This window comes from Mobula birostris, chromosome 4 (genome assembly GCF_030028105.1).
Source record: "Mobula birostris isolate sMobBir1 chromosome 4, sMobBir1.hap1, whole genome shotgun sequence".
Taxonomy (NCBI): Eukaryota; Metazoa; Chordata; class Chondrichthyes; order Myliobatiformes; family Myliobatidae; genus Mobula; species Mobula birostris.
This window is the reverse complement of record NC_092373.1, coordinates 96598393-96612579: the sequence shown is the minus strand read 5'-3', so window position 1 is coordinate 96612579 and position 14187 is coordinate 96598393. Positions and strand designations below refer to the sequence as shown.

Sequence of the window (14187 nt, the reverse complement as noted above, 5' to 3'; positions counted from 1 at the left end):
TTTTGAGGGTACAGTATCTTTATGTTCTTGTTAGGTTGAAAGGAAAGGTTAAAAGTTTGAGAGAGCCATGGTTTTCAAGGGATATTGGAAACTCGGTTCGGAAAAAGAGAGGTACCTACAATAAATATAGGCAGCATGGAGTAAATGAGGTGCTCGAGGAATATAAAGAATGTAAAAAGAATCTTAAGAAAGAAATTAGAAAAGCTAAAAGAAGATACGAGGTTGCTTTGGCAAGTAAGGTGAAAATAAATCCAAAGGATTTCTACAGTTACATTAAGGCAAAAGGATAGTGAGGGATAATATTGGTCCCTTAGAGAATCAGAGTGGACAGCTGTGTGTGGAGCCAAAAGAGCTGGGGGGGATTTTGAACAATTTCTTTTCTTCGGTATGCACTAAGGAGAAGGATATTCAATTGTGTAAGGTAAGGGAAACAGGTAGGGAAGTTATGGAAACTATGATGATTAAAGAAGAGGAAGTATTGGCACTTTTAAGGAATATAAAAGTGGATAAGTCTCCAGGTCCTGACAGAATATTCAGTAGGACCTTGAGGGAAGTTAGTGTAGAAATAGCAGGAGCTCTGACAGAAATATTTCAAATGTCATTAGAAACGGGGATGGTGCCAGAGGATTGGCGTATTGCTCATGTTGTTCCATTGTTTAAAAAGGGTTCTAAGAGTAAAACTAGCAATTATACTAGTAAGTTTGATGTCAGTGGTGGGTAAGTTAATGGAAAGTATTCTTAGAGATGGTATGTATAATTATCTGGATAGACAGGGTCTGATTAGGAACAGTCAACATGGATTTGTGCGTGGAAGGTCATGTTTGACAAATCTTATTGAATTTTTTGAAGAGGTTACTAGAATAGGTGACGAGGGTAAAGCGGTGGATGTTGTCTCTATGGACTTCAGTAAGGCCTTTGACAAGGTTCCACATGGAAGGTTAGTCAGGAAGGTTCAATCGTTAGGTATTAATATGGAAGTAGTAAAATGGATTCAACAGTGGCTGGATGGGAGACACCAGAGAGTAGTGGTGGATAACTATTTGTCTGGTTGAAGGCCAGTGACTAGTGGTGTGCCTCGGGGATCTGTACTGGGTCTAGTGTTGTTTGTCATATACATTAATGATCTACATGATTGGGTGGTAAATTGGATTAGTAAGTATGCAGATGATACTAAGATAGGTGGAGCTGTGGATAATGAAATAGGCTTTCAAAGCTTGCAGAGAGATTTAGTCCAGTTAGAAGAGTGGGCTGAAAGATGGCAGATGGAGTTTAATGCTAAGTGTGAGCTGCTACGTTTTGGTAGGTCTAATCAAAATAGGACATACATGATAAATGGTAGGGCATTGAAGAATGCAGTAGAACAGAGGGATCTAGGAATAATGGTGCATAGTTCCCTGAAGGTGGAATCTCACGTGGATAGGGTGGTGAAGAAAGCTTTTGGTATGCTGGCCTTTATAAATCAGAGCATTGAGTATAGGAGTTGGGATGTAATGTTAAAATTGTACAAGGTATTGGTAAGGCCAAATTTGGAGTATTGTGTACAGTTCTGGTCACCGAATTATAGGAAAGATGTCAACAAAATAGAGAGAGTTCAGAGAAGATTTACTAGAATGTTACCTGGGTTTCAGCACCTAAGTTACAGAAAAAGGTTGAAGAAGTTAGGTCTTTATTCTTTGGAACGTAGAAGGTTGAGGGGGGCTTGATAGAGGTATTTAAAATTATGAGAGGGATAGATAGAGTTGCTGTGGATAGACTTTTTCCATTGAGAGCAGGGGAGAATCAAACAAGAGGACGTAAGTAACCAACCAACAGGAATTCTGCAGATGCTGGAAATTCAAGCAACACACATAAAAATTGCTGGTCAACGCAGCAGGCCAGGCAGCGTCTCTAGGAAGAGGTGCAGTCGACGTTTCAGGCCGAGACCCTTCGTCAGGACTAACTGAAGGAAGAGTGAGTAAGGGATTTGAAAGTTGGAGGGGGAAGGGGAGATCTAAAATGATAGGAGAAGACAGGAGGGGGAGGGATGGAGCCAAGAGCTGTACAGGTGATAGGCAAAAGGGATACGAGAGGATCATGGGACAGGAGGTCCGGGAAGAAAGACGGGGGGGGGGACCCAGAGGATGGGCAAGGGGTATATTCAGAGGGACAGAGGGAGAAAAAGGAGAGTGAGAGAAAGAATGTGTGTATAAAAATAAGTAACAGATGGGGTACGAGGGGGAGGTGGGGTATTAGCGGAAGTTAGAGAAGTCGATGTTCATGCCATCAGGTTGGAGGCTACCCAGACGGAATATAAGGTGACACATAAAAGTTGCTGGTGAATGCAGCAGGCCAGGCAGCATCTCTAGGAAGAGATCTCCCAGCGGCCACACATTTTAATTCTACATCCCATTCCCATTCTGACATGTCTATCCACGGCCTCCTCTACTGTAAAGATGAAGCCACACTCAGGTTGGAGGAACAACACCTTATATTCCATCTGGGTAGCCTCCAACCTGATGGCATGAACATCGACTTCTCTAACTTCCGCTAATGTCCCACCTCCCCCTCGTACCCCATCTGTTACTTATTTTTATACACACATTCTTTCTCTCACTCTCCTTTTTCTCCCTCTGTCCCTCTGAATATACCCCTTGCCCATCCTCTGGGTCCCCCCCTTGTCTTTCTTCTCGGACCTCCTGTCCCATGATCCTCTCGTATCCCTTTTGCCTATCACCTGTCCAGCTCTTGGCTCCATCCCTCCCTTTCCTGTCTTCTCCTATCATTTTGGATCTCCCCCTCCCCCTCCCCCTCCAACTTTCAAATCCCTTGCTCACTCTTCCTTCAGTTAGTCCTGACGAAAGGTCTCGGCCTCAAACATCGACTGCACCTCTTCCTAGAGATGCTGCCTGGCCTGCTGCGTTCACCAGCAACTTTTATGTGTGTTAAGAGGACATAAGTTGAGAGTTTGGGGGTAAAAGTTTAGGGGTAACATGAGGGGGAACTTCTTTACTCAGAGAGTGGTGGCTGTGTGGAATGAGCTTCCAGTGGAAGTGGTAGAGGCAGGTTCGATATTGTCATTTAAAGTAAAATTGGATAGCTATATAGACAAGAAAGGAATGGAGGGTTATGGGCTGAGTGCAGGTTGGTGGGACTAGGTGAGAGTAAGCATTCGGCATGGACTAGAAGGGCCGAGATGGCCTGTTTCCGTGCTGTAATTGTTATATGGTTATATGCATGTGACTATCCAAACATCTCTTAAAAGCCTGTAATGTATTTGCCTCGGCCACCATACCAGGCAGCATATTCCAGGCATCCATAACTCTCTGAGTAAAAAACATCCTCTTTGAACCTACTTCCTCTCACCTTCAATGCATCCCCTCTGGCATTAGATATTTCTACCCTGGGAAACACATACTCACTGTCCACTCTATCTATGCCTCTCATAATCTTATAAATCTATCAGATTCCCTCCCTCAGCCCCCAGTACTCCAAAGAAAGCAGTCCAAGTTTATCCAGCCTCTTGTGGTAGTACATGCCCTCTACATAGTCAGCATCCTGCATCCTGCACCCTGTCCAAACTTAGCTTTTTTCATATACTGGGCAACCAGAACTGTATGCAATACTCCAGATGTGGCCTAACTAGAGCTTTATAAAGTTGTAACATAACCTCTTGACTTTTGAACTTAATGCTTTAACTAATAAAAGCAAGCATTTAATATGCCTTCTTAACCACCTTATCAACCTGTGTAGCCACTTTCAAGGAGCTATGAACTTGGACCCCAGATCTCTCTCCTCAGCAACACTTAAGGATCTTGCCCTTAACAGTGTACTGTCTCCTTGCACTTGCCCTACCAAGGTGCAGCACCTCACATTTATCTGGGTTAAACTCTATCTGCCATTTCTCTGTCCATATCTGCAATTGATCTATACCATGCTGTATTCTTTGCTAGTCTTCTGCATTACCACAACTCCACCTATCTTGGTATCATTCACAAATTTACAAACTCACCCATCTACATTTCATCTAGGTTATTTATATACTGTACTTTTCCTTTTTGTTCTTCACTAAATTCATCACCTCTCTGGTTATCCAAGGTTCTCTTATCTTTCCATCCCCTTCCTTCCTTGTAACAGGAACATACCTTTTCTGTACTCTGCGCATTTGATCTTTAAACGCCTTCCACATGCCTGATACGAACTTGCTAAAGAAAAGGTGTTCCCAATTAACACTTCTCAGTTCCTGCCTAATGCCTTCGTAATTTGCCCAACTCCAATTTAAAATTCTCCCACAAGATCCAGAAAGACTTTGACAAGGTGCCCCAGGTGAGGCTGCTAGACTAGATAAGTGCCCATGGTGTTACTAGGAAGCTATTGGCATTAATAGAAGATTGTCTGGCAGAAGGGAAAGAATGGGAAGAAAGAGGGCCTTTTCCGTTAGACTGCTGGTGTTTTTCAGGAGTCGGTGTTGGGTCTGCTATTTTTTGTGTTAATAATTTGGATGATGGAAACGATTTTTTGGCCAAGTTTTGTGCATAATACAAAGGTAGGCAAAATATTCTGAGCATTTTTGTGCTCTATATCTAAAGAATGATGTACTAGTGTTGGAGAGGGTATAGAGGAGGTTTCCGAGAATGAAATGGTCAATGTTTGAAGAGTTTGATGGCTCTGGGCCTATATTTACTGGAGTTTCATAGGGTGAGGCGCCAATGATTTGATTGAAACTATGAGGTATTGGAAGCCTGTACATGGAGTGGAGAGAATCATGAGAGAATTTAAGACCAGAGGGCAGTCTCAGAATACAAGGACATCCCTTTAGAATTGAGACGAGGAGGAATTTCTTTAGCCAGAGGATGGTGAATCAGTGGAATTATCTATCTTTCTACTTTACAAGACATCTAAATTGTTCACTTTCTTAATACTGATGATCTTGTTCATATCCTTTAACTTCATCTTCTGGTCTCTAAGTGGACCTTATCAGTGGACTCGAGTACTCTTGAAAAGGGACTGGTCTGTTTGCCTATACTTGGCATATGCTTCCTTTTGTCTTATCATTAGCCTTTCCACATTCATTGCCATCCATGGTTCCTAATCTTGTGATGTGTTCCTAATACCCTTACTGGAACATCTTTTAAAGATTCTCATTAGATGTTGTTTTGTCTGCAAGCATCTGCTCCGAAAGTACTTTTACCAAGCCGTCTCTTGGTAACACCAGTTCTTGAGAACCACAATTATGTTCACTGTTTCCATAGTGTATAACACTTGGCCAGTTCCATATCCTAAGATAAAGTCTGGTCTGTTTGTTTCTCTATCTACATGTTAAGTATCTATCTTGGAACCACTTAACAAATTTAGCCTCCAAAATACCCTTGGTACTTATGCAATCTTCGTCAATATTTGGAAAATTAAAATTTCATACTACAAAAACTCAATTACTGTTCCTCACCTGACACACTGTGACTGAGTTTCCAACACCACTGAGCTGCTCTAGTTTAAACCCTTCCCAGTAGAGCGAGCAAAGCTCCTTACATAGATATTTAAAAACGCAAACAACAGGCCTGACGAAGGGTCTCGGCCTGAAACGTCGACTGCACCTCTTCCTAGAGATGCTGCCTGGCCTGCTGCGTTCACCAGCAACTTTGATGTGTGTTACATAGATATTGGTTCCTCTTCCAGTTCATGTCAGCATGGAAACAGGTTCTTCGGCCTAAATGTCCAAGTGTTTTTTTTTAATATTCTTAATCTACCTGCCTTAACCACATCCTCTGGCAGTTTATCCCATATCCAGCCTAACCTCTGTGTAACTTAAAAAAATAATTTGCCCATCAATTTTGTATTAAATCCCTCCTCTCTCAACTTCATCCATTCTTTGATTCCACAACTCTCAGAAATATTCTGCACTTGATCTATGGCCCTCACATCTCTATAAAATCACTCCTAATTTTCCCACGCTCCAATGAAAAAATGTTCAACTTACTCTACCTCTCTCCATAATGTAGTCTCTTGAGTCCTGGCAACATTCTCATAATTTTTTTTGTACTGTTTCCAGCTTAATGGTATCAGTCCTATGGGAAGGAACCAAAACTGAACACTGTTTTGCAACTTCACCAATGTCCAGTACAACTGTACATTACATCCCAGCTTCTATACCGATGCCCTGACTGATGAAGGCCTGCATGCTAAAAGCCTTTACTACCACCTTGCCTAAGTGCAGCACCACTTTCAGAGAACCATTGATTTGTTTTCCTAGATCCCACCTTCTGTGTAACCAATTCATATAGAGGTCCCACTTTGCACAGAAACTATCCCAATGATCCAATCTGAACCCCTCCATCGCCACATATTCATCTCTATTTCCTCCCTCACTAGCATGTGGCACAATAAGTAAACTCAAGATTATGACATTAGAAAACCTGCTTTTTAATCTCTGAAACTCTGCAGGAACATGCCTCTTTCTGCTGATGTTATTAGTATCACATATAATATGATGGAAAGGATGAATTTTTTCATACAGAGACAGAAGGTGGTTGAAACCTAGAACTCACAGCCTGAATGCATAATGGATGCAGGTTCTCTCAATAATTGAGTATTTTGATGTTCACTGGAAACGCCAAGATGTAGAAAGCAACAGGCTGAATGCTTCTAAATGAGATTAGCATAGATAGATACCTGATCACCAACATGGATACAGTGGCCCAGTTACTGTGCTGTATGATCTAACATAGATGATTATGCATTTATAAAGGATTACATCTTTTTGTATTTCTGTTCCACAGGTACTTAGGTCTACAAGTTGGATATACTATCCTTGGTGTACTGATTTTATTGATGACGGGATGGAAAGTGAGAAAGATTGGTGGCCAGCAGAGCACAAAATCAGTTTAAAGTTTTACAGATTTAGTGGCACATTAATCACTTGACCAATTAACCAACTTCTTTTATTTGTATCCACATTATTTCCTCAGAATAATGAGCAGAATATTCAATCCTCATCGACAAGACCAACAAATGAGTGCTTTTATCTTGAGTTTCAAATTACAAATGTTTGAGAGCTGACCTTGCCCTGTTTTTAGTATTCTGTCTGCATGTATTAACTCTAACAGTATATACGTGTTTCAATTAATTATTTCAATGAACATAATAAATTGGCATATTAATTTATTGTCACATGCTGAGGTACAGTGAAGAACTTTTTTTTTTGTCACCCCTTAGTGTAGGTCATCTCATTACAACAGGCCATTGAGGTGTACAATAACAATGCAGAATAAATTTAGTTAGAGAAAGTGCAGTGCAGGTAGACAATAAGAGCAAGGCCCTAATATTGTAGGTCAAGAGTCCATCTTAATGTGCTGGTCTTACAACAGCAGGACAGAAGCTGTCCTTAATCCTTATGGTATGTGCTTTCAGGTTCTTGTATCTTCTGCACGATAAAAGTGGAGATGAGGTGGTGTGGAAAGGAAGATGTATAGAAAAGAGACAACCTAATCAAAAAATATAAATATGAATAGATACAATTAATCAAATTAGCCTTAGTTCCTTAATTTAATGGACTGCCAGGACTACACTGGACCTGCCAAGATGAGAGGCAACAGCATGATTCAGGGTTTCAGGAGCAACTGGCCTGAGACTCGGTAGAATCAGGTGATGTTACTGGAGAAGAAGCCCTAATGGTAGTGATGGCAAGTCATTTCCTTGTCAGATCTAACAAGGAAGCCATGAAATGCCTTCCCAGAGACGCCTGCGAAAAGGACATAGATGCTGATTGGTAAACAAAGTTTGCAATAACAACAAAAGACATCTTTCAGTCTTGCTCCTGTGAAGTCAGAGGAGAGTTCTGCTCATCCAATAGCAGCTGTCGGGTAAGGAAGAGGTCAAGAGAAAGGTGTTGCTAAGTAAAACTGGCTGCCATTACTGCTGGATATATAAACTAATTGGATTAAAATATAGGTTAGCTGATTAGTAAATTTACAGACAACACAAAAATTAGCAACTGAAGGTTGCCAAAGGATTTAGCATTTCAATTGAAAATACCATTGGAAAAATGGAAGGTGTAGTTTAATCTGGACATGCGTGAAGTGTTGCACTTGGAAGGTCGAATGAAAGGAAAGTATGCAGTAAATGGCAGGAATCTTAAGGGCACTGATGCACAGAGGGATCTTGGGGTTCAAATACATAACACCACAGTAGCAACACAAGAAGATCTAGTGGTAAAGGTGTACAGCAGTCTTGCCTTCATCGGGGCATTGAGTATAAAAATTGAGAAATTATATTGTAGTTGTGTAAAACTTTGGTCAGGCTGCATTACAGGAAAGATGTTGAGACTTTGGAGAGGGTTCTTAAAAGGTTTACCAGGATATAACCTGGATTAAAGTGTATTTACTCTAAGAAGATGTTGGAACAAATAGCAAGTCCTACAAATTGTGATGTTAAAATGAATTGTAATTTTGTTATATTTATTGTCTTGGAAACAGATATTGGTCAGGGCACCTGTGGTGACTTTCCAGCTCCTCTCCAAAAAAAAGCTGTAGGGTCTTTTCTGTCACCTGGGAAAATAGAGGACCTCAGTTTATTATCTTTTCTGAATGTCAGCACCTCTGGCATGAAAATAAAGAGAATAGGTGGAGAAAGAAGTTGGGGAGACTGATGTAGGGTTACGGATTGGAGTATTGTGGGAGGATGGAGGAAAGATGGTTTGAAAGAGCTTAGAAGAATGTAAACATGAATTCAGTTCCAGTTTGTTGTCATGGGTATATATCCAGGGTATAAATGCAATGAAAATTAGTTTTTTTGCAGCAGCAGCAGCATTGTACATTACAAACACAAGTTACTTAAAACTTAAATTAAGATAAATTAAACAAAGTTAACACAGCAAAATAAACAAAGCCAAACAATGACCAAAACGCAAATTGAAGGAAACATAATCTGAGGTAGATTTATGGTTTTCAGGGTAGTTCTAGAACACGGGACTTTGTCAAAGGCCTTGATAAAATCCATGTAGACAACATCAACTGCATTGCTTTCATCAACTTCTCCATTATTGATGCAAGGCTAACCAGCCTATAATTTCTCACATTGATTCTTAAAGCCTTTCTTAAACAACAGAACATTAGCTATCCTCCAATCCCTTGGCACGTCACCCGTTGCAAAGGATGTTTTAGATTATCTCTGCTGGGCCCCTGTAATTTCTGTGCTAGCCACCTACAAGATCCGAGGGAACACCTTGAACACCTGGGGATTTATCCAAGCTAACTTCCCTCAAGACAGCAAACCCTTCCTCCTCTGTAATCTGGAGAGTCCATATACCTCACTGCTGTTCTGCCTCACTTCGACAGAGTGCATGCATCTCCTGAGTAAATACAGATGCAAAAAATCCATTTAAGATCTCCCACATCTCTTTTGGCTTCATGCATAAATGACAACTCTGATCTTCAAGAGGACCAATTTTGTCTCTTGCGAGCCTTTTCCTCTTAATATACCTTTAGAAGCCCTTGAGATGGTCCTTCATTTTGCCTGCTAGAGCAACCTCATGATTTCTTTTAGCCCTGCTGGTTTCCTTCTTTAGTGTTCTCTTGCAGTTCTTATACTCCTTAAGTAATATCATTTGTTCCTTATTGTCCATAACCTGCTATGCGCCTCCTCCTCCTTAACCAGGGCCTTAATTTCTCTCAAAAACCAAGGTTCCCTAAACCTGTTCAGGAAGGATGTAATAGTGAAATGAGGGTCATTTAAAGGTGAAATTTTGAGAGTACAGTATCTTTATGTTCCTGTTAGATTGAAAGGAAAGGTTAAGAGTTTGAGAGAGCCATGGTTTTCAACGGATATTGGAAACTTGGTTCGGAAAAAAAGAGAGATCTACAATAAATATAGAGAGCATGGAGTAAATGAGGTGCTCAAGGAATATAAAGTATGTAAAAAGAATCTTAAGAAAGAAATTAGAAAAGCTAAAAGAAGATATGAGGTTGCTTTGGCAAGTAAGGTGAAAATAAATCCCAAGAGTTTCTACCATTATATAAATAACAAAAGGATAGTGAGGGATAAAATTGGTCCCTTAGAGAATCAGAGTGGACGGCTATGTGTGGAGCCAAAAGAGATGGGGGGAGATTCTTAATTTATTTTCTTTGGTATTCACTAAGGAAAAGGATATTGAATTGTGTAAGACAAGGGAAATGGGTAGGGAAGTTATGGAAACTATGATGATTAAAGAAGAAGAAGTACTGGAGCTTTTAAGGAATATAAAAGTGGATAAGTCTCCTGGTCCTGACAGGATATTCCCTAGAACATTGAGGGAAGTTAGTGTGGAAATAGCAGGGGCTCTGACAGAAATATTTCAAATGTCATTAGAAACGGGGATGGTGTCGGAGGATTTGCATATTGCTCATGTTGTTCCATTGTTTAAAAAGGGTTCCAAGAGTATATCTAGCAATTATCAGCCTGTGAATTTGGCGTCAGTGGTGGGTAAATTGATGGAAAGTATTCTTAGAGATGGTGTATATAATTATCTGGATAGACAGGGTCTGATTAGGAACAGTTAACATGGATTTGTGCGTGGAAGGTCATGTTTGACAAACCTTATTGAATTTTTTGAACAGGTTACTAGGAAAGTTGATGAGGGTAAAGCAGTGGATGTTGTCTATATGGACTTCAGTAAGGCCTTTGACAGGTCCCACACGGAAGGTTGGTTAGGAAGGTTCAATTGTTAGGTATTAATATTGAAGTAGTAAAATGGATTCAGCAGTGGCTGGATGGGAGATGCCAGAGAGTAGTGGTGGATAACTGTTTGTCAGATTGGAGGCCGGTGACTAGTGGTGTGCCTCAGGGATCTGTACTGGGTCCAGTGTTATTTGTCATATACATTAATGATCTGGATGATGGCGTGGTAAACTGGATGAGTAAGTATGCAGATGATTCTAAGATAGGTGGAGTTGTGGATAATGAAGTAGGTTTTCATAGCTTGCAGAGAGATTTAGGCCAGTTAGAAGAGTGGGCTGAAAGATGGCAGATGTAATTTAATGCTGATAGGACTAATCAAAATAGGACATAAATGGTAGGGCATTGAAGAATGCAGTAGAACAGAGGGATTTAGGAATAATGGTGCATAGTTCTCTGAAGGTGGAATCTCATGTGGATAGGGTGGTTAAGAAAGCTTTTGGTATGCTGGCTTTATAAATCAGAGTATTGAGTATAGAAGTTGGGATGTAATGTTGAAATTGTACAAGGCATTGGTGAGGCCAAATTTTGGAGTATTGTGTACAGTTTTGGTCACCAAATTACAGGAAAGATGTCAACAAAATAGAGAGAGTACAGAGAAGGTTTACTAGAATGTTACCTGGGTTTCATCACCTAAGTTACAGAGAAAGGTTGAATAAGTTGGGTCTTTATTCTTTGGAACGTAGAAGGTTGAGGGGGGACTTGATAGAGGTATTTAAAATTATGAGAGGTGACATGGATAGGCTTTTTCCATTGAGAGTGGAGGGGTTCAAACAAGAGGACATGAGTTGTGAGTTAAAGGGCAAAAGTTTAGGGGTAACATGAGGGGGAACTTCTTTACTCAGAGAGTGGAACTGTGTGGAACAAGCTTCCAGCAGAAGTGGTTGAGGCAGGTTCGATGTTGTCATTTAAAGTTAAACTGGACAGTTCTATGGACAGGAAAGCAATGGAGGGTTATGAGCTGAGTGCAGGTCGGTGGGACTAGGTGAGAGTAAGAGTTCGGCACGGACTAGAAGGGCCGAGATGGCCTGTTTCCGTGCTGTAATTGTTATATGGTTATATGTTTGTACCCTCAATTTCACCTTTGAAAGCATCCTACTTACCAAGTAACCATTGCCAGTCCACACTTGTCAGATCCTTTCTGATTGGCCCTCTCCAATTTAGAATCTCAACCCAGGGGCCAGAACTATGCTTCTCCATACTAATATTAATGGCATTATGATCACAAGATGCAAAGTGTTCCCCTAAACAAACTTCTAACATCTGACCTGTCTCATGATTGCAGGAGGGGCAGGATTAGCAGCTCAATATTTGGGGATTCCTTTGCTTAAGACACAACAGAACAAGTGATTAAAGGAGGAGGGGTGGCATTACTAGTCAGGGGAAATGTCACGGCAGTGCTCAGTCAGGACAGACTGGAGAACTGTGGAAGGTAAGTGCAGAAATTGCCGGGGCCCTATCAGAGATATTTAAATCATCCTTGGCAATAAGTGATTGGGGAATAGCCAATGTTCCACTGTTTAAGAAAGGCTCTAAATGTAAACCAGGAAATTATAGAACAGTGAGTCTGACTTCAATAGTGGGGATCTTTTTGGAAGGTATTCCAAGGCACCGGAAATATAAGTACTTGGATAGACACGGACTGATTGAGGATAATCAGCATTGCCACATGCATGGTAGATCATGTCTAACCAATCTTATAAAATTTTTCAAGGAAGTTACCAGAAAAGTGAATGAAGGCAAGGCAATGAATGTTGTCTGTATTGATTTTAGCAAGGCATTTGACAGGATCCCACATGGGAGGTTGGTCACTCGACATTCAAGATGAGGTAATAATTTCATTTAGCTATTGGCTTTGTGGGTGAAGCCAGAGAATGCTAGTAATTGTTTGCCTCTCTGACTGGAGTCCTGTGACGAGTGGAGTGCCGCAGGGATACGTGCTGTTTCCGTTGTTTGTTGTTGAAGCGTGGATGAAATTACCGGAGAGACAGAGTCACTGGTAGATGCAAAGCAGCTTCTTTATTTGGCACAACAAGGTACAGCAGGCATCTCGAGACACTTTCCGCAGAAAGGTCTGTTAGCTCAATGTGGGCTCGATATTTATATGCTAAACACAAAGGCAATCACTACTTAAAAGTTATAGACAATGCATAGACAATGCTTCCTATTGAAGCTACATACAAAATATCACCCCATCCCTTCCTCCCGACGCCAACATGTCTGGGTTGGTATCCACAGCCTTTAGAAATGTAAGTTAAGTCTACAATACATTTATTTGGCATTTCCCGTGCTAACATAGAAGATAATTAATATTTATACTGTATAGGTGATACTGCCTTCGAAACTACAGCATCAGGTCAAACTACCAGAAGCATCTGGTATTCACACCTTTTAGGAATCCCATTGTGGCGGACTCAATCCACAGTCCTTTGTCAAACAGTTAAAATAAAAGTCTGGTGACCAAAGTCTTTTAAGTGTAAACAAATCATCTACCCAAAAAGAAATCCACTCTAACATTTGTCATCTACAGCAGGCCTATGACTAATGGAATTTAATGTAGATGTAGGGCTCTCAGTCATACTAGACAGGCTGTTAACTGTTAATCGCTTATTACCAAAATGGCTTCTCGTACTGTTAACTGCTGAGCAAGGGGTTCTCTGTAACAGCAATGTTTGGGTTACACAATGTGATAATGGAAACTGTATTCATTTGTTAGCCAATGGAAGTCATGTTCTGTTATCTTCTATATATGTGCTGAGTTGAGGAGCGCGGGCTTTTTCGGGAGGCAAGCAAAGAGGATGGACGTGTGAGGAACGGACAGTGGTTCCAAGGCGGCGAATACCGGACCTCGGTGGTTCGGAGAGTGGCCGGAGTCTCGAAAGGACGTTGTGGATGGAATCGGAGGCATGAGCTCCAGCGTATTAAAATATTACGTTACTTATGTGGCGCCTTTTCTTTTAGTTGTTGGTACTAAACCAACACCAAAATTTGCTATAAATTATAATTCTTTATTCGCATTTTGTATATTGTTTCATATTTGTGTCGTGGCTGATCATTGGGCAACTCACACCTTATCCACACCAAAGCATTTGCACTGTTTGGCGGGGTCAACGGCTGTTCACCCTAGGCAACGGGAGTCAGTGGGGCAAAGACCATTACATTTGGGGCCTTGTTCCGCGGATTTGAATTCTGTCAGGGTAAGGGGTAATTTGCTCGGGTTAAATTGAAAGGGATGGATGTGGATAAGATCGAACTGTGGTGTGAGATCAAGGATGTCCCGGTTATTCATGCCTGCGTATTAAGTGGGGTGTATATACATACCCCGGAAGATGTGTTATTTCGATGTTTGAGTACGGTCAGAGCTATCGGTAAGGTTGAGATTGTAAGCAGAAAGATTGGTAAAACGGGGGACTCGGCCTTTGCATGAGAAATTCTGCAGATGCTGGAAATTCAAGCAACACACATCAAAGTTGCTGGTGAATGCAGCAGTCCAGGCAGCATCTC

At 41.0% G+C, this 14187-nt stretch overlaps 1 protein-coding gene across 3 annotated transcripts in view; it reads left to right on the top strand.

Moving 5' to 3' along the window:
- LOC140196509 (solute carrier organic anion transporter family member 2A1-like) overlaps positions 1 to 13694 on the top strand; it is a 407319-nt gene extending 393625 nt beyond the window's left edge. For 2 of the 3 annotated variants that reach the window (XM_072255831.1, XM_072255830.1), the window contains one exon: positions 6753 to 13694. In XM_072255831.1, coding sequence (XP_072111932.1) covers positions 6753 to 6861 — 109 coding nt within the window. In that variant the 3' untranslated portion in view covers positions 6862 to 13694. The remainder of the gene's footprint in view (positions 1 to 6752) is intronic. The other variant, XM_072255832.1, reaches the window with a different exon arrangement.
- The last annotated feature ends 493 nt before the right edge of the window (positions 13695 to 14187 follow it).